General features: G+C 45.2%; 1 protein-coding gene across 4 annotated transcripts in view; it reads left to right on the top strand.

The window, feature by feature from the left end:
- The window catches only part of TTLL11 (tubulin tyrosine ligase like 11), a 269,684-nt gene that overhangs the window by 102,617 nt on the left and 142,231 nt on the right, over positions 1–24,836 (top strand). For 3 of the 4 annotated variants that reach the window (XM_059891842.1, XM_059891843.1, XM_024999560.2), the window contains exons 5-6: positions 10,681–10,776; positions 11,523–11,638. In XM_059891842.1, the coding sequence (XP_059747825.1) occupies positions 10,681–10,776; positions 11,523–11,638 (212 nt within the window). Of the gene's footprint in view, positions 1–10,680; positions 10,777–11,522; positions 11,639–20,149; positions 20,380–24,836 lie in introns of those variants that run through there. The other variant, XM_059891844.1, reaches the window with a different exon arrangement.

Here is a 24,836-nt window from a genome sequence, read left to right as displayed (position 1 = left end):
AGCATTCCAGAACATACACTCTAAGCCAACAAAATTACATTTATCCTAAACATGTGACTGTGACCCCTTTCCAATCACAGCCACAATAACTACTTGGAAAACTGTGATGGCCCAGAGCAGGGGCTGGCATGGCTGGGCTGTGGGCAGGTTTCCTGTAATCTGTTGCCTAGGAACGTGGCTGCCCTGTCATTCTGGTCTGTCCCCCTGTCATTGCCCAGACAGCCCTCAGCAACATTTCCCCCTGTCAGTCTTCTGGAGGGCAGCTCTGTGACCCCGGCTCAGAGAGTCAGGCCCGTCTGGGTGTAGACGATTCATGTGGCAGAAATGCACACGCAGCGGAGAGCTTTCCAGCAGAGTTCAGCTCTCGTGAACTTTTCTATCTCAGTTCTGCAGCTGGGTTTCTGTCGTCGTCTCGCTCTGGGTCCACTTCTCTCCTTGGCTGTGATCCTTTCCCTTCAGTGTCTGGAAGAGGCACCTTCCGTGAGTGCTAAGGTGCTTCTTCTTTCCCTTCTTTGCTCTTCTGATCTCCCCCACCATCAGCCCCAAACACCCCACAGGAAGGAGGGGAAGGAACAGCCCAGCGCTCACACATGGGCTTGAGTTTAGTTCTCAGACGCCCTGGATTTGAGCTAACCCCAGCTCCTGCTTCCAGCAGCTCCAGCTGGAGAGCTTGGCAAGCTAACCTTTCTCTGACTCAGTTTCCTTATCTGCAAATAGAATATTGGTCCCTGCCTCACAGAGTTGTTGTGAGACTGAGTGAGAGAAAACTGTGTTGAAGAGTACCCAGCAGGCAATCACTTAATAAACAAGGTCATATCGTTTGCTATCGGTCATGACAGTTGTTCTCAAACTAGTCTACGAAGAAGTGCCTTGAACTTAGGGGGAAACCAGGAAGCAAGTCACATTTCCAACTTAATGGAACACTGGTGTTCCAAGGAGCACAGTTTGAGAAACAGGTCCTGACCCCTGCTGCCTCCCAGCCTGGCCCCAGCCTCGCTTCCCCGTTCCTCCCAGATCCATGCGAGTCTGCCAAACACAGCTGACTCCTGTCTCTTGGACATCCTCCATGTTTCCCCACTTCTGCCCTTTTGTTCTCTCCTGGCTTGGCCCCTTCTGCCACACTCTGTCTTCTGCCACGCTCTCTCATCTTCTCCCTCTCTTGTAAAATCTAGTGCTGGCAAAGTACAGCTTGAATCCCACCTTCTCCATAAAGCCTTCCTCGACCACTTTTGACATGTAAACTTTTTTTTTTTTCCTTCTTTAAGACACATATGTTGGCCGCCCACTGACACAAGCCCTGAGCTAGCTGTGGGCGTGTGGTATGGGCGAGGTTGCAGTCCTGCTCCTAAGAGGTGCACGGTGTGCTGGGGAGCACTGCCACGTGGGAGTCGTGAGCACCATGGAGGGACATGTGCAGGATTATGGGAGAACACAGACAAGGCAGCTTGTCTGCACCCCCTGCGTTGGAAGTGCGGAGTCTTAACCACCGGACCACCAGGGAGATCCCAGTGTGACCACTTCTAACCAACACCGCTGCCTCCATCCCAGTCCAGACAGCCGTCATCTTGTACTTGTATCACTGCAATTGCCTCCTAATTGATGTTCGTTTTCCCACCCTTGCTGCTTGTAGCCTATTTTTCTCACTGTAGCTAAAGTGATTCTTTTAAAACATGTCAGATTAAATTACTTCCCCGTGTAAAGTCTCCAATGGCTTTCTCATTGCACTTAAAATCCTGGCTCCTTACCATGGCTTGCAAGATGCTACATGATCTATCCCTTGCCATTCTGTCTGACCTCATCTCCTGTCTCCCTCCCTCTCACTCCTTGCTGTTCATCAGAAGTGGCCTGTGTTCTTGCCGTTCCTTCTGCTTGGGACGCTCTTCTTCAGCTCTTCAAATGACTTATTTGCTCACTTCACTCAGTCCCTGTTCATACATCACCTCCTGAGTCTTTGGCTTCTGGTCGTGATGGAGTAACAAAGACTGGACTTAACCTTCTTTTGAAAACAACTAGAATACCAGACAAAATACACGAAAGAAGTGTTTTCAGATTTTGTACCACAGACAGCTCGGCATCATAATCCCAAAGGAAAGTGGGGAACAAAAGCCGAGATGTGTCTATGGTTGCCTCACCTTTCTGTCTGGGGGCACTCTCTAAGACACGGGCGGGGGTGACGGTGCACCTAAACAGAGTCCTGTGACCTCAGTGAGTTGAGGAGATGGAGATAAGCATTTTAGTGATGCCAAGGTGGCTGGAATTCTGTGGGCAGAATTCTTTAAAGGAGGGACCCAAGCAGGAAAAGAGCTACAGGAACCTGCATGGGAATCCCTGTACACCTTTGCTGAGTGCTGGGCTATTCATATGTAGAGGGTTAATCCATAGAGTTGGGCAAGAATGACCAGGGAACTGAGAAGATGAACCAGAGCTCACACAGAGCAGGGAGATGTCCAAGCTCCAAAGAGTCAGTGTGGAGAGTGCTTGGTGGTTACTGGACACATTCAAGGGAGACTGCAGAGAAGTTATGTCCTAATGGATTGAATCTTCCCTGGGATGAAAGTTACTCTAGACTCAACCTGCTGCTGCTGCTGCTGCTAAGTCACTTCAGTCGTGTCCGACTCTGTGCGACCCCATAGACAGCAGCCTTCCAGGTTCCTAGTAAAGCTTAAATAATAGGCCTGGAAGGTATCAGCATAATCTTTAAATAACTGAGTACCTAAAAATTTCAGTTCAGTTCAGTCGCTCAGTTGTGTCAGACTCTTTGTGACCCCCTGGACTGCAGCATGCCAGGCTTCCCTGTCCATCACCAGCTCCCAGAGCTTAGTCAGCTTAGTCATGTTCATTGAGTTGGTGATGCCATCCAACCATCTCATCCTCTGTTGTCTCCTTCTCCTCCTGCCTTCGATCTTTCCCAGCATCAGGGTCTTTTCAAATGAGTCAATTCTTCACATCAGGTGGCCAAAGTATTAGAGTTTCAGCTTCAGCATCAGTCCTTCCAATGAATATTCAGGACTGATTTCCTTTAGGTTTGACTGGTTTGATTCCTTGCAGTCCAAGGAATTCTTAAGAGTCTTCTCCAACACTGCAGTTCAAAAGCATCAGTTCTTTGGTACTCAGCTTTCTTTATGGTCCAGTTCTCACATCCATACATGACTACTGGAAAAACCATCACTTTGACTAGATGGACCTTTGTCGGCAAAGTAATGTCTCTGCTTTTGAATATGCTGCCTAGGTTGGTCATAGCTTTTCTTCCAAGGAGCAAGCATCTTTTAATTTCATGGCTGCAGTCACCATCTGCAGTGATTTTGGAGCCCAAGAAAATAAAGTCTGTCACTGTTTCAACTGTTTCTCCATCTATTTGCCATGAAGTGATGGGACCAGATGCCAGGATCTTAGTTTTGTGAATGTTGAGTTTTAAGCCAACTTTTTCACTTTCCTCTTTCACTTTCATCAAGAGGCTCTTTAGTTCTTCTTCGCTTTCTGCCATAAGAGTGGTGTCATCTGCATATCTGAGATGTTATTGATATTTCTCCCAGCAATCTTGATTCCAGCTTGTGCTTCATCCAGCCTGGCATTTCACACGATGTACTCTGCATATAAGTTAAATAAGCAGGGTGACGATATACAGCCTTGACATATTCCTTTCCCAATTTGGAACCAGCCTGTTGGTCCATGTCTGGTTCCCGCTGTTGCTTCTTGACCTGCATACAGGTTTCTCAGGAGGCGGGTAAGGTGGTCTGGCCTAAAAACTTCACACTTTTTAAAAAGAAGACAAATCCAGATACTGAGCATTAAATGTCCAGTATCCAATAAAAAGCCACTAGATATTCCCCAAGGCAAGAAAAGGTAACCTATACCTAGGGGGAAAATCAATAGGAACAGTCCCATAAATATTAGAAATAATGAAACTGATAGAAAAAGGATGTTAAAACAGCTACTACAACTGTGTACAAAAGTTTAAAGGAAAATAGTTTACTGTAGAGAGAAATGAAGCTATGAAAAAGAACCAAATGGAACTTCTAGGAACCAAATGGAAGAAAACGCAATATCTATATTGAAAATTTCACTGGATTAGGATTAACAGCAAATTAGATACTGTAGAAGAAATGATCAACAAACTTGAAGACATAGCAATAGAATTTATTCAAAATGAAACACAGAGAGGAAAGTGACAGGAAAAATAAGTGAACAGACCCTCAGTTACCTATGGTACAATATCAGATGGTCTAACATCTGTGTAATTGGAGTTTCCTGAGCAGAGGAGACAAGGAAGATACAGAAAAATATTTGAAGAAATGGCCACACATACAATAATGTGTACACACACACACCAAGGCTTATCAAAGTCAGATCAGTGACAATAAGAAAATCTTAAAAGCAGCTAGAGAGAAAAGACACATTATGTTCAGAGGAGTGAAGGATAATTGAAAACCTTTCATCAGAAACAGTGCAAACCAGAAGACAGCAGGATGACAAATCTCACAAATCCCAGGCCTTTCCTGACCACCAAGCCCTTCCCTCCATCCACTGCACACACTCTGTGTTCTTACCTGGTCATAGATATTTACTTGCTTGTGGTCTCTCTTCTAGAATGTAAGCTCCAAGAGGGCGGGAGTTAAAATGAACCTTGTCTTCTTCACTGCTTTATCCCCAGTGGCTGGAATACTACGTAGTGCTGCTCAATAAATATTTGATAAATAAAGTTGTCTTCCAAGTAGAAGACAGCAGAGAGTAGGAAAGCATTCTAGAACGACTAATGTTGTTTAGTTGCCAAGTCACGTCCAGCTTTTTCACAATCCTGTGAACTGTACCTGCCAAGCTCCTTTGTCAAGGGATTTCCCAGGCAAGAATACTGGAGTGGGTTACCATTTCCTTCCCCAGGGCATCTTCCCGACCCAGGGATTGAACTCGGGTCTCCTGCGTTGGCAGACAGATTCTTCACCACTTGGGAAGCCCAGAATTACTAACAGTTCAGCACAATTAGAGCCCAATACATGCAGCGTTGAGTTGGAGGAAATAAAGCTAGAGTTTGATAGAGATGCTGGTCATAGAGGAACTTATTGGACATGCTCTGGAACTTGGGCTTCCTCCTGTAAGCCAGGATTTTAGGTGGAGGGGGTCCTAACATTTTATTTGCATTTTAGAAAAATTACTCTGGTAGCCCTTTGTGCGAGGTGATTTTGAGAGCAGGGAAATGAATGGGGGAAGGTATTAAAGTAGTCCAGGTGAAAGGTGGTGTGGGTTTGATCTAGACTAAGAACAGGGAGATTGGGCCAGGTCTAGAAAGCTGTTTTGGAGGTAGAATGTACAGAGCCTGTGAACAGCTGGATGTGAAGGAAGGAGAGATTTCTGGCTGACTGCTGCTGGCTCAAAGTCCCTCACAGGCTACAGTTAACATATTGTCTAGGACTGCAGTCATCTTGAGGCTACAGGGGAAAGATCCCCTCCCCAGCTCACTCACATGGCTATTGGCAGGCCTCACGTCCCCCTTGCTATCGGCTGGGACATCAGTTCCAGAGGCCATCTCAGCCTCTCCATCCAGCGGCTCACAACGTGGAAGCTGGCTTCCCTTAGTGTTGAGGGAACAAGAGAGTAAGAGAATGCATCTCAAGATGCAAGCCACAGTCTTTTTATATAACCTAATATTTGAAATGCTAAGCTAAGTCACTTCAGTCGTGTCTGACTCTGTACGACCCCATAGATGGCAGCCCACCAGGCTCCCCGTCCCTGGTATTCTCCAGGCAAGAACACTGGAGTGGGTTGCCATTTCCTTCTCCAATGCATGAAAGTGAAAAGTGAAAGGGAAGTCGCTCAGTCATGTCCGACTCTTAGCGACCCCATGGACTGCAGCCTACCAGGCTCCTCCACCCATGGGATTTTCCAGGCAAGAGTACTGGAGTGGGGTGCCATTCCCTTCTCCATATTTGAAATGATATCCCATAATTTCTGCCCTGTTTTGTTTGTTAGAAAAACATTATTAGGTGCAGCCCACTCTCAGGGAAACGGGCTTACAAAAGGGTGTGAATACAGGAGGTGGTATCATTGGGACTATCTTAGTCTGCTGATCACAGATAGTGAGTTTGGTTATGTTGAATGTGAGGGGTGTGGGGTCTCCAAGTTGGGAATATTCTGGATGCAGATGGATGTGTAGTTCTGGGGCTCAGGAGGTAATTCCCTCATTGGAATGTAGGTTGGAGGCTTTACCTGAGTTTACAATGAATGGCTCAGGGCCCTTTTCTCTCCAGCTTGCTTTGGAAGCTTCCGGAAGTGAGGGATGAAGGACAAGATATCTTTGAGTCCCCAGGGCACCCTGTAAGTAGCAACACATCATTGCTAATTGAATGACTTGGAGGGTGGAGAGTATCACATAATTGAAAAGTTTTTTCTCTCTTTCCATTTGACATTTCCTGCTCTGCCACCAAACTAGAGGGAGGTTTTCCTGTTTCTAAGCTGCAAGTTTCTAATGTGCAAAGTGGATGTTAGATTAGATTAGTAGTGTTGTTGTTCAGTCTGACTCTGCAATTCCATGGACTGTAGCCCACCAGGCTCCTCTGTCCATAGAATTCGCCAGGCAAGAATACTGGAGTGGGGTGCCATTTCCTTCTCCAGGAGATCTTCCCAACCCAGGGATTGAACTCAGGTCTCTTGTATTTCAGGCAGATTCTTTACCACTAAGCCACAAGGGAAGCCAGGACTAGTAGTATATATATGTATATATACTTGGATCACAATGAACTGTGGAAAATTCTGAAAGACATGGGAATACCAGACCACCTGACCTGCCTCTTGAGAAATTTGTATGCAGGTCAGGAAGCAACAGTTAGAACTGGACATGGAACAACAGACTGGTTCCAAATAGGAAAAGGAGTACGTCAAGGCTGTATACTGTCATCCTGCTTATTTAACTTCTATGCAGAGTACATCATGAGAAACGCTGGGCTGGAAGAAGCACAAGCTGGAATCAAGATTGCCAGGAGAAATATCAATCACCTCAGATATGCAGATGACACCACCCTTATGGCAGAAAGTGAAGAGGAACTAAACAGCCTTTTGATGAAGGTGAAAGAGGAGAGTGAAAAACTTGGCTTAAAGCTCAACATTCAGAAAACGAAGATCAAGGCATCTGGTCCCATCACTTCATGACAGATAGATGGGGAAACAGTGGAAACAGTGTCAGACTTTATTTTTTGGGGCTCCAAAATCACTGCAGATGGTGACAGCAGCCATGAAATTAAAAGACGCTTACTCCTTGGAAGAAAAGTTATGACCAACCTAGATAGCGTATTGAAAAGCAGAGACATTACTTTGCCAACAAAGGTCCGTCTAGTCAAGGCTATAGTTTTTCCAGTGGTCATGTATGGATGTGAGAGTTGGACTGTGAAGAAAGCTGAGTGTTGAAGAATTGATGCTTTTGAACTGTGGTGTTGGAGAAGACTCTTGAGAGTCCCTTGGACTGCAAGAAGATCCAACCAGTCCATTCTGAAGGAGATCAGCCCTGGGATTTCTTTGGAAGGAATGATGCTAAAGCTGAAACTCCAGTACTTTGGTCACCTCACGCGAAGAGTTGACTCATTGGAAAAGACTCTGATGCTGGGAGGGATTGGGGGCAGGAGGAGAAGGGGATGACAGAGGATGAGATGGCTGGATGGCATCACTGACTCGATGGACATGAGTTTGAGTGAACTCCGGGAGTTGGTGATGGACAGGGAGGCCTGGCGTGCTGCGATTCATGGGGTCGCAAAGAGTCGGACACGACGGAGCGACTGAACTGAACTGAACTGAATCTAGTATAGATAGATGTGTAGATATAAATATATACTTTTCCCATGGGAACCCCAGGATGTAAAAAAGATAAAAGTAGATCTGATCTGGTCTCCCCAGTGCTTCCCCCTCAAAATAATCTCATATTGAAAAGCACTGAACCAAATAAATTCCTGATTTTCTGCCAGATCTGACATTCTGGGATCTTATGAAAAGACCAACTTTTGGCTCCTCCAAGTTTTGTGATTCTGTTTCTTGAGATCCACTGCTGCTGCATTTTTCATTAAACTTTGGGGGAAAATTCATCTTTCCTTGAACTCGTGAAGAACTATAAAGATGACTTTCATTAAATACTATGTGTCAAGTACCATGCAAAACATTTTACATCCCATTATCTTTACTTCCTCCTATCTCCCCAACTCGAGTGTAAGCTCCATGAGGGTAAGGACTTTGTCTAGTCCACTCCTGTATTTCCAGAAGCTGGAAGAGCCTCTAGGGCACAGGAGGCATTCAGTACTTAATGAATGAATGGACTAAGGTAGGCACTATTCTTATGCCCATTTTACAGATGAGGAAACTGGGGCTTGGAGCTGCTAAGTCACTTGCTGGTAGTTACACAAGTTGAAGGCAGAACTAAGATTTGAAATGAGTTCTTCTGGACTCCAAAGCTGCTAATGTCATTTCTTGTTGATGCGATCAGTAGGAAACCGGAAAGGCAGCCAGCGTATATTGAGTGCTTTCTTTAAGATGGGCATAACTCTAGGGACATTTTTGCTTCCATTGTCAACTACCCTGCAAGGTAGCTGTTGTTATGCCCATTTTTTTCCAGATGAGTTATGTGAGGCTCACAGAGGCCTAGAGTTGTGTAGCAAATATGAGAGACTGAACTGGATTGAAGCCCAAGTCTGGCTCCAAAGCACTCCTACACAAGACTCAACACAGTCAACTCCATGCACCAAAGTTTAGGCCCTGGAAAGTTCTGTGCTGCTGCTGGGTGCGGGTCTGTACAGTTGGCGAAGCTTTGCTACTCCTCTTCTGCAGCTTTCCCATAGCTGTGGATTCATGAAATCCCTATGCACTGAGCTGAGATGAATCCACCAGGCCGAGAAAGGACAAGTCCAAGCTTCTAAGATGTAGCAAAAAGTAAGCGTCCGTGACTCAGGATGATAAACGTTGACACTGCCTCCCATTGTTCTCTGTAGGCTCATCAACATCAGGTCTCAGACCAGGTCTGAAGTTAGACTGATGATGTCACCAGAGTCTCTTACAGGCCTCATTACTCATATCCACTTGTCATATATTATTAAGCAGATCTATAATACATGTAACATTTTCTACTGAATTTCCATTCCTTTCTTCTTATGATCAGGAAAAGAAAAATAGAGTGAAGATGACTTTTCCCAACTTTTCATCCTTATTGTCTTTTCTTGAAGAATAGCCTTATCTTGAATTACACACCCTGCCCCCCACCCCCAAATGGTCATTCCGGCTCTGAGTTCATTAATAAGGATGAAGCTACACTTTAATAATTATCATTTAACTAATGCATATTCTAGATAGACAAGTAAATGGATTTCCCCTCATATTTTCTTCTTGAGTCCACAGAGGAGGCGATGCAGCTGTGTCTTTGTTCTCTCCCCTCCTTTATTCTCCATGTTACTATTTGAAGCTCATATTAGAAGTTTTCTTCTACCTTATCACCTCCTAGAGAGATAATGACAGTCCTCCCGAGAATCCTGCATCCTCATAGTCCACGTCTGAATCCAATTAGAAACTGTGATCTCAAGGGTGAGGAGATATTATCTAGATAAAGGGCTATTTCAGGCCTAGGGAATGAAATGCACAGGGTGACTTATCCCAAGCAGGGGACTCCTGAGGAATTGAAACAGTCCACAAGACAAAGCCACACCTGAGGCAGAATGCCGGGTTCAAGAGCAGGAGGTGGGCCGGTCGGCAAGGGTGCTAAAGCTGGCCATGGGTGCAGGCTGGCTCCAGGGGCTTATGGGCTGTGCTGTCACAGAGGGCCCCACACTCCGAAGGGTTCCATGCTTGGTTTAATGCTCTTGTTTCAGCATCATGAAATTTGTTAATACTTTTTGAACACTGCATTTCTATCTTGCACCAGGTCCCACAAACTGCATAGCAGTTCTGCAGTTCTGAAATCCAGCTCTGTCCTTTATGAGAGGAGCAGTCTCAGGGAAACCCACTGGCCTTTCCAAGACTCACTTTCTGCTTCTGTGAAATGCAGAGCACAATCCCTACTTCAAATATGCTGTCGGGAGAATGAATCAAGATTGTGAATAATTAGTGCATTGTATCATAATTGGTGCCTAGTGGGCACCTAATAAATATTCCCTTCTTCTTGGGTAGGAGGGTCCATCAGAATTATCCAGGGGATTTGCTACTGAAAATACACTGGCTGCGTTCCACTCTGAAAGACTCTGACTCACAGGTGTGGGTTAGGGGTGAGCAGTGGTTTTGAAAGGGGTCCCTAAGTGATTCTGATATATACCCGAGGTTAAGAAACATAGTCTCGGGTTTTTTAGAGATCCAGCTAAGAGGCAACTTAAAAGAGGAGAACAGAAGGAGAGGGAGAAACTGATGGACAATTACTGATCCTTAACATAATAAAAAACCTGTTAAAGAAGAGCGAGGTCATCATCTTACAGCCCTTCAGACAACACCGATGGTGCTGAAATGAACCATGGGACCTCATCCCATTACCAAGACCCCTATAAAATTTTCTGCTGTCCATTTGGCCTGACAAGTCCATCCGGAGGAAGAGGGGCTATGGATGAGAGAAGCCAGGGTCAAGGCCCAGGTTGGGGGCGGAGGTGGAATTTAGTTTCACCTTAATACCCCTAATATAGTACCTAATTCCTGAAAAGACACTGCAACTAATTCTGAATTATGTTTATCCAGATTTTAGGCTTTGACATTCTTCTCATGAAAAATCTGAAGCCTATACTACTTGAAGTAAATGCAAATCCCAGCATGAGAATCGAACACGAGCAAGAAGTAAGTATTTTGAGTATCTCATTGAATATAGTACCAGGCAAACTGAATGGTCCCACTCTTCTCGCTGCTCCCTTGGCTAAACAAGATTCGACATTGCCAGATTTGCCCGGCCAAGTTCTGTTCCTGCCTAAATAACTTCAGTTTTGTTGAGCTCAGAACATCGTCTATTAATATAAGACCTATCTGACCTATGGTGACTTCCCCGCGTGCCCTTCTCCAGTTCTGAAGATCTGCAAATGGAGAAGCAGCTGAGCCTTTCCATCAGTTTTGACATGAACTAATTAGTTAGCCTCAGGAGATGAACTAATTGAAATTCTATGAATATGATTTAGCCATGTCGACATGCTTGAGTCCCTAAGATAAATAGTACATTGAGCAGTGCTTATCTCCCCCCACCTGCCCCTCCACCCCTCTCTTAAGAATACATTAAAAAAGACTGGAAGGAAATACACCGACTATTAATCCTGGGTTTTGGGTGGGGGTGGATTATGAAGGTTCTTTTCTTCACCTCTTCCATATATTCAAATATTCTACAATGAGCATATATCATTTTGATAATGAGAAAAACCCAGTGCTATTCTTCCCCCTTCGTGTATTTTGATTTGTAAAAGGAAACTGACATTTTAAAGGTAGACTGAAGGGAGCCTTTAAACAATTCTGACAGTACAACCACTGGGGCTGGTGCTTGTGGTCAGTTGGTGCCGAATCACTGTCTCTACCATAACATGGAATCCTTACCCTTCAAGCTCTCTCCAGGGGTATTTGAGAATGTCCCCAGTCTTGTCGATGAAGAAGTGAAAGTGGCCGTGATCAGAGACACACTGCGTCTCATGGACCCACTTAAAAAGAAAAGAGAGAGCCAGTAAGTATTTTTTATATCATTTGTTTCTATCAATTCTGCTTCCCATGTCCTAAGCAGGTAAGCCAAGTTCTCAAAACATGTTAGCATCGTGAGTGAGATTTATACCTTTAACAATCTAATAAATCGTATTTTCACCTATGAGTATCACCCTCCAGATATAGTGACTCAGAGTCAAGAGATGGAGACACTTGCAGTTCAGCAGGTGAATTTTTATCCAATCCTTACTTGAGTCTGGAAAGTCTTTCTGAAAACCCACTCTCCCCCAGTGACAGAATCTCCCCTCCTCACCGTTGCCCACGTGGTGCTTCTCTGTGACACTCAAACATAGGCAAAGAGTACAAAATGCTGGAGAATGGGGCCACAGGTAACTTGGACGTGTGTAGTAAGGATCGCTTTCTTTTAATTTTCTTCATGATGTTAACTCTCTTGCAACGTAAACTTTTTGTTTCAAAATCTGCAGAACCATTTGTCGAACCTGTGGCAGTTCTATAATATTTACAACCTTATAATACCTGTTCATCCCACCCACCCAGTTAACATCTAACTGGAATATTGATGGGAATATGTGCCCGCCCCTCCCTCCATGGAATCACCCCTGATTCCATGATGTCATGAATCATGGAATGTCACTTGGGTATTTTGTTGGTTTTGTTTTCACCAAATTCCTGGCTTTTGCAAAGTGAGGACTGAGTAAATATCATGGTGCCTGTTTTAGGCAGAAAAACCAAAGACAAGCATTTCAAACAGCACTCCTGGTACCCCTGACGCATCAGTTGGACCCCGACACCCCCCTAGACAAGTAAAGCATGTGTCAGCTGTGGTTTAGGAACATGAGGACCCTGACTTGCCTGAGCAAGTGGTGCTTCGCAGGCTCCTCTTACTGCTGCCCCTCACCAACTGGGCTCAAGCCCAGATATTGTCAGAATCACCCTCCGATAGAGCTTCTCCTCTTGGCTGCACATCAGAACCATCTGGAGAGCTCTCGTAAATACCAGTGCAAGTGCCCCCACTTCTAGAGATGCTGCTTTTAATCAGCCTGGGCTGGAGACCTGACCATGGAAACAGTGTAGGTTCCCCAGGTAAGTCTATCTCACAGCCAAGGCTGGGCACCGCTGCCCTGCAGGAAATGTCACTCTGAAGGAGCATTTGTCATATTCTGAGTCAGGCTGGATGGTGCCTGCTTGGTTGAGTTCTCCTCCAGAGCATTCTTTGCTGTGTGAGGCACAGATCCAAGGCCAGCAAGGCTCGCTGAGAACGCTCACCTGTGGTTCACGTGGGCCGATCCCGCCAGGCGTGGCCTCCACTGACGGGGGCATCAAAGTGGTGGCGGGTCAGGTCTGCGGAACCCCTCCCGGTAGCAGCTCATGGCAGCTGGATAATGGATCTACTCGTACCCACATGCAGCTGCCTTTTTTAGCCATCCTTGAGGAAAAGCAGTGGATTAATTGCAGTTTGGTCAGATTCATTGCAATGTAATTCATTTCTCAAAAATCTACTTTCTAATGGTTATTGATCTCACTGGTAGAGATTAGGTCTTGAGTGACTGGGGGGCACTGCAGGGAGATTTTGGTGGCTATCATGCCAGGATGGCTCAGGGGGATAGATTTTTAAAGAGGACCTTGACATGTTAACCCTCTGATTCCTTTGGTGGGAACAACTTCAAAGGCTATTGTGTGGCCTAAGCCTTCTTAACCTCTGCCACCAAAACCAGGAAGAGAGGAAAGGGGACTGCTGTATTTCACATTAGATGGCCTCAAAACATGATCAGCTTTCATTTTCTGGTTCTAGTTGTTTGTTTTTTTTTTTCCTTTTTACTGGCACCTGGCATTCGATGTGATCCATATGAGCTGCAGATCTAAAAGTTAAAAGCAATTTAAATGGGCCCAGGACCATTGGGAGGGATGGGAAAGGCATTTTACGACTTATCAAGTCATAAGTAGCAGCACCTCATTTTTAATTTAAAAAGCATTGACTTTTCTTTTTTTTTTTCTAACTGATAACCAAGAACAGTTAGAGCTTCAAGAACCTGACTTCAATCTTAATAGAAAAATGCTTTCATCTCACCCTTTCTCCATGTACAATATAAGGGTGTATGTTAATACCTAAATGGCATTTACTGATATTTTTCCTTAATTATACCTTTTTTTAAAAAAACAAAAACGAGCAACGATTGTCCATGAAAGCATTTTGTAATCTGTAAAGTGCGTTATATGTAAGGAATTATTATCAGCATTTTGATAACTTTACTATACAGACCAATGGTTTTTCTGGTGGCTCAGACTGTAAAGAATCTGCCTGCAATGAGAGAGACCGGGGTTCGATCCCTGGGTAGGGAAGATCCCTTGGAGAAGGAAATGGCAACCCACTCCAGTATTCTTGTCTGAAGAATTTCATGGACTTAGGAGCCCGGCAGGCTACAGTCCATAGGATCAATTGGACACAGTTGAGCGACTAACACTTTCATACAAACCAAAAGGCTCAAATTATTCTCAATTCTAAATGTTTCAGAATAACTTGGAAAAGCACCGCATTTGTGCCCATAGATAAGGCACAGTGTTGTAGGGTTGAACTGTGTGTTCAAATCTGGGACCAGGTCACGCCAACTGCAGGAAGTGACGTCACAAGGACTTCTAGGCCAGCAGTTAACTTTAGAAGCTGGAGTTTCTTGTGTTTGAATAGGATCCAACCTAAATATTTAAAAAACAAATAGTTTCCTTGCCTTTCTCTTCAGTTCAGTTCAGTTCAGTTCAGTCATGTCCGACTCTTTGCGACCCCATGAATCGCAGCACGTCAGGCCTCCCTGTCCATCACCATCTCCCGGAGTTCACTCAGACTCATGTCCATCGAGTCAGTGATGCCATCCAGCCATCTCATCCTCTGTCATCCCCTTCTCCTCCTGCCCCCAATCCCTCCCAGCATCAGAGTCTTTTCCAGTGAGTCAACTCTTCGCATGAGGTGGCCACAGTACTGGAGTTTCAGCTTTAGCATCATTCCTTCCAAAGAAATCCCAGGGCTGATCTCCTTCAGAATGGACCGGTTGGATCTCCTTGCAGTCCAAGGGACTCTCAAGAGTCTTCTCCAACACCACAGTTCAAAAGCATCAATTCTTCAGCGCTCAGCCTTCTTCACAGTCCAACTCTCACATCCATACATGACCACTGGAAAAACCATAGCCTTGACTAGACGGACCTTTGTTGGCAAAGTAATATCTCTGCTTTTTAATATGCTATCTAGGTTGATCATAACTTTCCTTCCAAGGAGTAAGCGTCTTTTAATTTCATGGCTGCAGTCACCATCTGCAGTGATTTTGGAGCCCCAAAAAATAAAGTCTGACACTGTTTCCACTGTTTCCCCATCTATCTGTCATGAAGTAATGGGACCAGATGCCATGATCTTAGTTTTCTGAATGTTGAGCTTTAAGCCAACTTTTTCACTCTCGTCTTTCACTTTCATCAAGAGGCTTTTTAGTTCCTCTTCACTTTCTGCCATAAGGGTGGTGTCATCTGCATATCTGAGGTGATTGATATTTCTCCCGGCAATCTTGATTCCAGCTTGTGCTTCTTCCAGCCCAGCGTTTCTCATGATGTACTCTGCATATAAGTTAAATAAGCAGGGTGACAATATACAGCCTTGACGTACACCTTTTCCTATTTGGAACCAGTCTGTTGTTCCATGTCCAATTCTAACTGTTGCTTCCTGACCTGCATACAGATTTCTCAAGAGGCAGTTTGATGTGTCCCTCATCAGTTCATTGAATACACTTTGCCAGCAAGACTGTTGAAGATAGTTTTCACTTTCCTGCACAGACTGAAGCAAAAAGGTTTAAACTGCTCTAAACTGCTCTAGAAAGGTGCAGAGGAGGCCTTGGAAGGGTATCAGACACCTGTGTCTGTGTGTCCTGCATCTTCACACACCCCAGAAGTAGGGGGTCATATAGGCTGGGGTCCATATATTGATGGGGCAGAGAGCAATCCTCATGCCTTCCACGGGGAGAAGGACCTGTGACCCTACTGAGTGGGTATAGTAGATAGAACTTTCTCCTGAGCTGAAGAGACTGAGATTCAAATCTTGATGTTGAAGATGTGGAGAGCTATTCTGAGCCTCAGTATCCTTTTCTATAAAATGGAGATAATGATGTTTAAGTGAAGCAACATGCAAGACTTACTATATAGTGTGTGTATGCTCAGTCATGTCCGAGTCTTTGTGACCCCATGGACTGTAGCTCACCAGGCTCCTCTGTCCATGGAATTCTCCAGGCAAGACTACTGGTGTGGGTTGCCTTTCCCTTCTCCAGGGAATCTTTCCCACCCAGGGATTGAACCCGAGTCTCCTGCATGGTCTCCTGCATTGCAGGCGTATTCTTTACTGCTGAGCCACCTTACTATATAGTAGGCACTTAATAATGCTTAGTTTACGATTCACCAATAAAATTATCTACTATAATTTGAACCAACAAACAGAAAGTGCTTACCATGCTCTTTTCTGGTATACTTAAATAGACTTTCGAGTTTAAAACCAATGACATATCCTAAAACCAAAGCTGTTGGGCCACTGCAACTAGACTTGACATTGGAGCTGACTGCAATGGAAAATTTTGTTTCCATGTAGTATGATGTCACTCGCCCAGACAAATTTATTTGTTGGGTTAGGAGAAAATATACCTTTGGCCCCTGAAGGAACAAAATAGCTGTCGTATGAGAGCTGTTTTGAACTATGATGACTTTTTGTAATATCTGATGACTCTATTGATTTACTTACTAGGCGTCCTTGGAGGCACTGCAGGGGCGGGGGAAGGGCGATTGATGGGATAGGATTCTAGAACTCTCATACATCTCTGCACACACATATGGAGGTAAAATCCACACAATATAAAACTAGCCTTACAAAAGTATACAGTTCAGTGACATTTAGCACATTCATAATGTTGTACAACCAGCACCCCTTTCTAGCTCCAAAATATTTTGTCACTCCAAAAGGTAATCCATTATCCATTAAGCACTCACTCCCCATTCCCTCCTCTGCCAACCTATTTTCTATCTCTGGATTTACCTTTTCTGGTTATCTCATGTAAATGGAGTTTCTTGTGGCTGGCTTCTTTCACTTAGCATGTTTTTGGTTCACCCATGTTATAATATGTGTCAGTACTTTATTCCTTCTTATGCCCCAATAATGTTCCATTCTATGGATATACCACATTATCCATTCGTCACTTGATGGACATTTCCGGGGGAGTCATTTCTTTTTTAACCAGAGGGGAGCTGGGATGACCTATTTTATACTTTGGCATTCTCTAGATTTCCTCTGAGCGGGAAGGATCTTTTCTGCTACAAGAAGTTTCTAAAGCCCCTGGTTTAATCCAGCCCCATCATTTTATCGATAGAGGCACAGAACTTGCAGGGACCTTAGAAACCAGCATGCTCATCAGCTCCTGGGCTCAAGAACGTCCTTCATAAGCATCCATGTCAGAGGAGCAGCTCGTGTCCCGACGAGGCACTGGACTTGGCATCAGCCAAGTCTGGATTAAAGTCCTTAATCTCTGATCAGTGCACGATGAGCTTGGCCAAGTCGTTTTATTCTCTGATCTCATCTTTGAAATGATCAAGGGCTCAAGGGCTCTCCTTGCCTGGACTGTCACTGGCATCATGTGAAATGACACGTACGAGAGGCCTTCGTGGCATCTGAGGGTACTGGACAAATGCTAGTTCTTAGGGTCACCACGTGGTCAATCAGGCTTCGTTTGAAAGTTATGCTGATAGTGACACGTAAGTCGCAGCTCCTGGAGCAGCCTGTTGGAGTTGTGTATGTAATGATTCCGCCTGTCTGAATTGTACAAAACAAAACTAAGATGAAGAAGATCCATCACTTGCCAGGGGGAGGAAATCAGGAAAAACAACAGAAGCTATCCTCTTTTCTCAAGATATTTGGGGAGCCTAAGGTTTTCTTTTGAAACACTTCTGTCAGAACCAGAAGAGGATAAATTGCTTTCCTATTTTATAAACAAAGTGATTATTCCATCAACTGATTAATTTTTGGAAGATGGGTTTACCCCCTGGTGGAACCGTTTTACTAGCATTTTGCTCCTTTTCCTGGATGTAGATGTTTCTAGTAGCCATTTTCCTTTCTTAGGGATCATTACCCTTTAGGACCCCAGAGTAATATAAAGCCGGGGACAGGCTTGGAGGACTCTGAGGGGATTTGTTGATGCCATTCAGTGCCGGGGAGCCGGGGGTAGCTGTGAGCCGCTTGCCTCTTATTCAAAAGTGTACATTTGGAACATGACTATGTAAGTCACAGAAGCCCCTTTTCCCACAGCAGTGTTTCATGGTCCTCTCCCAGCTTCACTTACCTCCTATCACCATGACAACCAAGTTTATATGAAGGGTGGAGTCAGCCTGCCAGTACAGCTTCGTCCCCAATTCAGAGATGTTCATCCTCTGAAGGCTTCACTGGGAGATCAGGCTTCACTTCTTACCTTGACTCTCAAGTGTATCCCTTGGATCTTGTTTAGACGTGTTTAGAACCCACACACTAGGTGAATCCTCAAATTAGGTTGGTTCTATGTAGAATCGAGAATAAAGGTGAAACATTCTAACATAACATTCTCTTCTTAGAGCTTCCCAGGTGGCACTAGCGGTAAAGAAGCCGCCTGCCAATGCGGGAGACACAAAGAGATGCCGGTTCAATACCTCGGTGCAGAAGATCCCCTGGAGGAGGGCACGGCAACCCACTCCAGGATTCTTGCCTGGAGAATCCCATGGACAGAGGAGCCTGGCAGGCTGCAGTCCATAGTGTCACACAGAGTCGGACACAACTCAAGTGACTTAGCACACATGCATTCTAAGAGAACAGAGATCAAGGAATCTCCCAGTGGTTCGATTTCACAGCTGAGGGCTTGTAGTCTGATCAAGGAATGTAACTCCGTCCTGTCCTGGGGAACAGTATCAAAAATACATTAACCAGAAATTCCCTCAAGCCCAGGTCTCTACCCCTTAAATTGGCAGTACGTCCCAACTGAAATCCCCTCAGTGATAGAAAAGAAGGGTTTCTAAACTATTTGGACTAAACATGCCTTTGTGAATGTAGAACAGTATCTTTCTTACTTTTCAGAGTAGTCTTCTGGAAGCAAGCATTCTTTCAGGAGAATCATCCAACCACCCTGTCAAATGGCCCATCCACTTGCACATAGCTGACATTTGTTGAAATTCTGGGGCTTTGTTGACCCCCTAATGATTTCTTTGTGGCAAGCCCCTACAGACAAGCATGCCCTGACCCCAAGAACCTCTGAAGATTTCACATAAATCAGAGTCACAAAGAGATGAATATTTGCACACTTGTTGGGGTTTCATTTTACAACCTGTATCAGGATCACATACACAGATACTGGTTATTTAGAGCATCTATTGGTTATTTAGAGCATTTATTGAGCACTCACTGTGTGCCAGGGAGATGACTGAAAGTGAAGTGACAGTGTCCGACTCTTTGAGACCCCACAGACTACAGCCCACCAGGTTCCCCTGTCCAGAGGATTTCCCAGGCAGGAATACTGGGGTGGGTTGCCATTCCCTCCTCCAGGGGATATTCCTGACCCAGGGATCGAACCTGGGTCTCCCGCACTGCAGGTAATTTCTTTACCATCTGAACCACCAGGGAAAGCCCCAGGGAGAAGACTATGGAAGTGAATTAGCTCACAGGTCAGTAAGGGAGGCAAGATTCACAAATATCTATGAGGTGGAAAGTTACAAGGTGCCCGAAATATAAAGATGAAGTAACGAGGGAAGAAAATGTAAGGAAAGATAATTTCCTGATGAGAAGAGTTAAAAAAAAAAAAAAAAGACAAGGAAGAGGTGGCGAGGAAACTGAGGTTTAAAGGATGAGTAATATTTGGAACACACGGATGGAAGAGTCTCCCTGGTGAAGGAAACAAAGGCACAGGAGTCTGTTGGGGAAAATGTGAGGAGTTAAGTCAGCTGGTGAGGCAGAGGCGGATGAGTAGAGAGGGGGGCTGGTGGGGAGGGAGATGCAGATCCAGAGGCCAGAGGTGGGTGACCTGGGGTGACAGGCTGAGCCAATCCAAGCTTGTCTTCGACCTGATTCAGAAACACGAAGGCCTCCGGAGGGTCCATGATCCCCGTAACGACACAAAATTTCATGTCCGTGTCTCTTTTTCCTGGAGAAAAGGTCAGAAACTTTTCATCATATTTTCAAAAAGCTAAGAACCCATCAGTCCTATTGCCACTGGAGGCTCCAGGGAGCTGGAGGGATTTGCCCCCTCGGGGTTCGGGGTGTCATGGCTTCAGGATCCGTCACGCCCACCGTACCTGGCCAGGCTTCACGTTCAGCAAATTAGAAAAACACGCATGTGTTTTTAAGTAAGGATGGACAGGAAATGACTAATGATACGTGCGTTATGTGCAAGAAATAAAACCAGACAGCTCTCTCCCATCCATAAACGTTTAAGCATTAAGTCAGCAGTAACCAGTAGAAAGCCTCTTTTGCCTGCAGCGTGTTGAGCAGGAACCGTTCTCGGGGCTTATGGGGAAGGCGGGTTTCCTGGGCCGAAAAGCCGTTTCGGGGACCATTAGACAGGAGCCGGGCCCCTCCGCCAGTGGGCAGGCCGCTCCTCCCTGTCCCCCCGGGCGCCGAGCAGATGGGCACCGAGATGAGCATATGGCCCGTCAGTCAGCACTTCTGGGGAAACGGCAGAGTGGAATTCTGCGTGGGCCCTTCCAGAGTTATTCCAGGTAGTGACGGGCGAGCAAATGTATTTGGAAATTTCCTCATGAGCTGTGCCAGTGAGCTTTAAATGTTCATGGGCTCTTAAATGAGGTGTCGTTGGCTTTTTGGAAGGACGCCTTGCGGTCTGGGCTGAGGATGGAGGTTTAGATACCAGGTCCGCTTGGCCTCAGATAAGTCACTGGACTCCCCTGAACCCAGTTTCCTCATTAAAACAAACCAAAACAAAAAAACCCAAACCAAAAACAAGCAAAAAAAAGCAAACAACAACAAACAAAATAAGGGGAAAAAAGGGGGTAATAGTAGCAGCTCTGCCTCTGTTACAAGGGACTGTTTGTAGACGGCTTATGGTGCACGGCACGGTGGTATTTACCTTTATTCCTGTTTCGTCCTCCCAATGGCCATATGCTGTAGCTGCTTCTGTTTTAAGAGGACAGACACTGAGGCCTGGGGAGGGTGAGTGACAGGCCAAAGACCACAGCACTTAAAAGCGACAGCCTGAGATTCAAAGCCAAGTGTGTCTAGATCTTGCCTCGAGAGAGTGGATGTGAAGGTATTAAGTGCACTGAGGAGATTGTGCACCCACACGGCACTGTCCTTACCTGACTGGGCTTGTCTTCACCCAAACTTTAAGGCAGGGACGCATCCCTTTAGCTTCAGTCACTGAACGTAAGTAGGTGCTCGTGAGAGATCGATCAGGTCCATGTGCGGGAGCTCCGTGGCCAGCCAGGTGGCTACTTCATATTCACTACGCTTCAATTAATGAAGATTCACAATGAACGAAATGTCACCAGCTTAAAGCACAATCTACACATGACACAAAATGAAACAGATCCGGACTATCTGTGTACAGTAGGGCATCCCAGGCTGGGAACATGCCAGAAGCGGGCAGGATGAGCCACAGATGAGGTGGGATCGTACGAAATTACAGGTATTAGATCTTTTTTCTCTGACCCACAACCACTGACACTTTCCTATGATTCAACTAATAGCTGGCCTGGAGTGCTCAAGGCAACCATGGTGAATGAGGTAGGGCTTACATTTTCTTGGCCTTGATTGGGTGAGAAAGATATAAATAAGCTTGGGGGAGGGAAGGATGGAGGCAGGAAGCTGAGCGTAGGAGTTAGGCAGGGTCCCGGAGGACAATCCATCAGGCCTCCAAAATCGCACTTGGGGTTGGAGAGGACAGATCTTGCTTCTGTGACAGATGCTTCTTGAAATTTTTCTTATTATAAAAGTAATACATGCTCATTATAGAAAAAAAAGGGAAAATACCAAAGTGCATAGCATGAAATAATAATCTCCCTCAAATTCAACCACCCAGAGCTAATCATGATTAACTTTTTAGTTCATAAAAATGGTATCATTTTCTTCTTTGTATATTGTTTTATAGCTGAGGCCATACTCTCTATATAATTTTTGTATACTGTTTTTATTTTTCTCCATTTTATGCAACAGTAACTTCCCCTTCTTATTAAGAGCTCGGTAAACACCATTTTCATCAGTGGCTGGGTCAGAGGCTGCCTCCGTATGGAGCAATGTTTGGTTTATTTCCAGCATCTTGTGCTTAAAGCTCTGTGTGCTACTAATTTATTTTACTTTTAAAATTATTTATTTGTTTATTTTGTTTTTGGCTGTGCTGACTCTTCACTGCTGCGCGCTGGCTTTCTCTAGTTGCAGCAAGTAGGGGCTGTTCTTCAGCTGTCACACACGGGCTTCTCGTTGTGGTGGCTGCTCTTTTTGCAGAGCACCGGCTCTAAGGCACAAGGGCTTCGGTAACTGCGGTGCACAGCAGACCGTGTCCCCCGCATTGGTGGGCAGATTCCCAACCGCTGGACCACCAGGGAAATCCTCTGTGTGCTATTTAGAAGTCCGTCTTAGGCTAGAGAGAGCCCCTCAGGAAGCGGAACTGGAGAGGCCCTGCTGTTCTCAATGCCCTGGTGGGAGAGCAGAGTGGTAAGAATCGGAGCCCTGGAGCCGGTGCTTTGGGGTGAATCCCGTCACTGCCATCTGCAGCCATAAATGGTACAGAGTTTCTTCCCCTCTCTGCACTTTGATCTTTCTCATCTATTTAAGGGTGTTTGCAGTTGGATGTTTTTAAATCTGCAAAGCAAGGAGTTCTTTATTTGGAGGGAGAGAAGATGCTGCTTATTCTTAAGAGAGTATTTATCATGGGAAATATCCATTCTAAATGTAGTATTTAAATAATAAGTATATTATTTAAGTCAAATGATATATACAACCTGGGGAGGTGGTTTTTTTTTTTTTTTTTTTTTAATGTGTGAAGGAGAAGATGGTAAAATAAGTGGGAATTGATCCCAACAGTGACAGGTTGATCTTCGGCTGCCAGGCTGGATTTGATTTCCCTCTAATTATCTGCTAGATTAAAAGAAAGGAAAGCTTGAAATCAAAGCCAGTTTTAGCTGTTATTGGAAAGCCCCTGGTTATTACACCAAATGCTGGGCAGCATTCTCCAGCTGCTTTCTTTCCTTTCCTTTTTACTCAGTTTCCTTTTTTTTCCTTCCCTTTTTAAGCAGTAGAAGAGACCCTTGAAACTCTCATCTCAGAGGCTATTGCGAGAGGGAGTGGGGAGAGGGTGGAAATCCAACTGTTCGGAGAGCTGGCATCCGCCCCCCAGCTCATCCTGCGCTGCGCTGGCATCCTAGCTGAACAGGGCGAAGTGGGAGACTGCCTGTTCAGGGTGTGCGCTTCCTGTGGGGCGAGGTCAGGGTTGGGGACTGCTTGTTCGGGGGAGCCTTCATTTGCTCAGAGAGGCTCGCTTTCTTCCTCTAGTCTGTCCAGGCCTGGGCAGCACCCGGGGTCAGCCTGGAGAAGCTGCTGAGACCTGTGTGAATGAATGTGTGCGCGCATGCGTGGATGGATGAGCGTCAGGCCCGGCTAGAGGCTGGGTCAGGATGAGCCTCTGTGAGATGCAGGATGCCTGGGAGTAGGAGCTCCGCAAGGTGGGCGGGATGGAGCTGGCAAGAGAGGCCTCGGCAGGGAAAATGGTTCCCATGAGGGCTTGAAGGCAGGCCAGAGCACCGGACTCTCAAAGCACAGGAAGAGCTCCAGAACTCCAGCCATGGGGTTTGTAAAATGCTCTAAGCTGGAAACAATCTATCCACCAACAGGAAAATACCCGCATGATGGGTATTCATTCACTGGAATACTATACATCAATGGAAATGCATGAAGGATGTACTTCCAGTGCGGTGATATTCACACTGAGAAAAAGAAGCAAATCATAAAAGAATATCTAGAGTATAGTTCCAACTCAAAACAGGAAAAACTAAACTTTATTATTTTTTATTCTACTTTAATAAAAACCAAAGATTCTACTTTCTTAACAGAAAAATATTAAATGCTATGTAAAAGCAAGAGAGTTCCAGAAAAACATCTATTTCTGCTTTATTGATTATGCCAAAGCCTTTGACTGTGTGGATCACAATAAACTGTGGAAAATTCTGAAAGAGATGGGAATACCAGACCACCTGACCTGCCGCTTGAGAAACCTGTATGCGGGTCAGGAAGCAACAGTTAGAACTGGTCATGGAACAACAGACTGGTTCCAAATAGGAAAAGGTGTACGTCAAAGCTGTGTATGGTCACCCTGCTTATTTAACTTATATGCAGAGTACATCATGAGAAACGCTGGGCTGGAAGAAGCACAAGCTGGAATCAAGATTGCCGGGAGAAATATCAATAACCTCAGATATGCAGATGACACCACCCTTATGGCAGAAAGCGAAGAAGAACTAAAGAGCCTCTTGATGAAAGTGAAAGAGGAGAGTGAAAAAGTTGGCTTAAATCTCAACATTCAGAAAACTAAGATCATGGCATCTGGTCCCATCACTTTATAGCAAACAGATGGGGAAACAGTGGCTGACTTTAGTTTTTTGGGCTCCAAATGCAGATGGTGACTGCAGCCATGAAATTAACAGACGCTTACTCCTTGGAAGGAAAGTTATGACCAACCTAGATAGCATATTAAAAAGCAGAGACATTACTTTGTCAACAAGGTCTGTCTAGTCAAGGCTATGGTTTGTCCAGTAGTCATGTATGGATGTGAGAGTTGGACTGTGAAGAAAGCTGAGCACTAAAGAATTGATGCTTTTGAACTGTGATGTTGGATAAGACTCTTGAGAGTCCCTTGGACTGCAAGGAGATCCAACCAGTCCATCCTAAAGGAGACCAGTCCTGGGTGTTCATTGTAGGATTGATGTTGAAGCTGAAACTCCAATACTTTGGCCACCTGATGTGAAGAGCTGACTCATTTGAAAAGACCCTGGTGCTGGGAAAGATTGAGGGCAGGAAGAGAAGGGGACGACAGAGGATGAGATGGTTGGATGGCATCACTGACTCAATGGACATGAGTTTGGGTGAACTCCGGGAATTGTTGATGGACAGGGAGGCCTGGTGTGCTGCGATTCATGGGGTCGCAAAGAATCAGACATGACTGAGCGAC

This window comes from Bos taurus, chromosome 11 (assembly GCF_002263795.3).
Source record: "Bos taurus isolate L1 Dominette 01449 registration number 42190680 breed Hereford chromosome 11, ARS-UCD2.0, whole genome shotgun sequence".
In the NCBI taxonomy this organism is placed as follows: domain Eukaryota; kingdom Metazoa; phylum Chordata; class Mammalia; order Artiodactyla; family Bovidae; genus Bos; species Bos taurus.
Note: the sequence above shows the minus strand (reverse complement) of the source record. Positions and strands in the feature narration are given on the sequence as shown.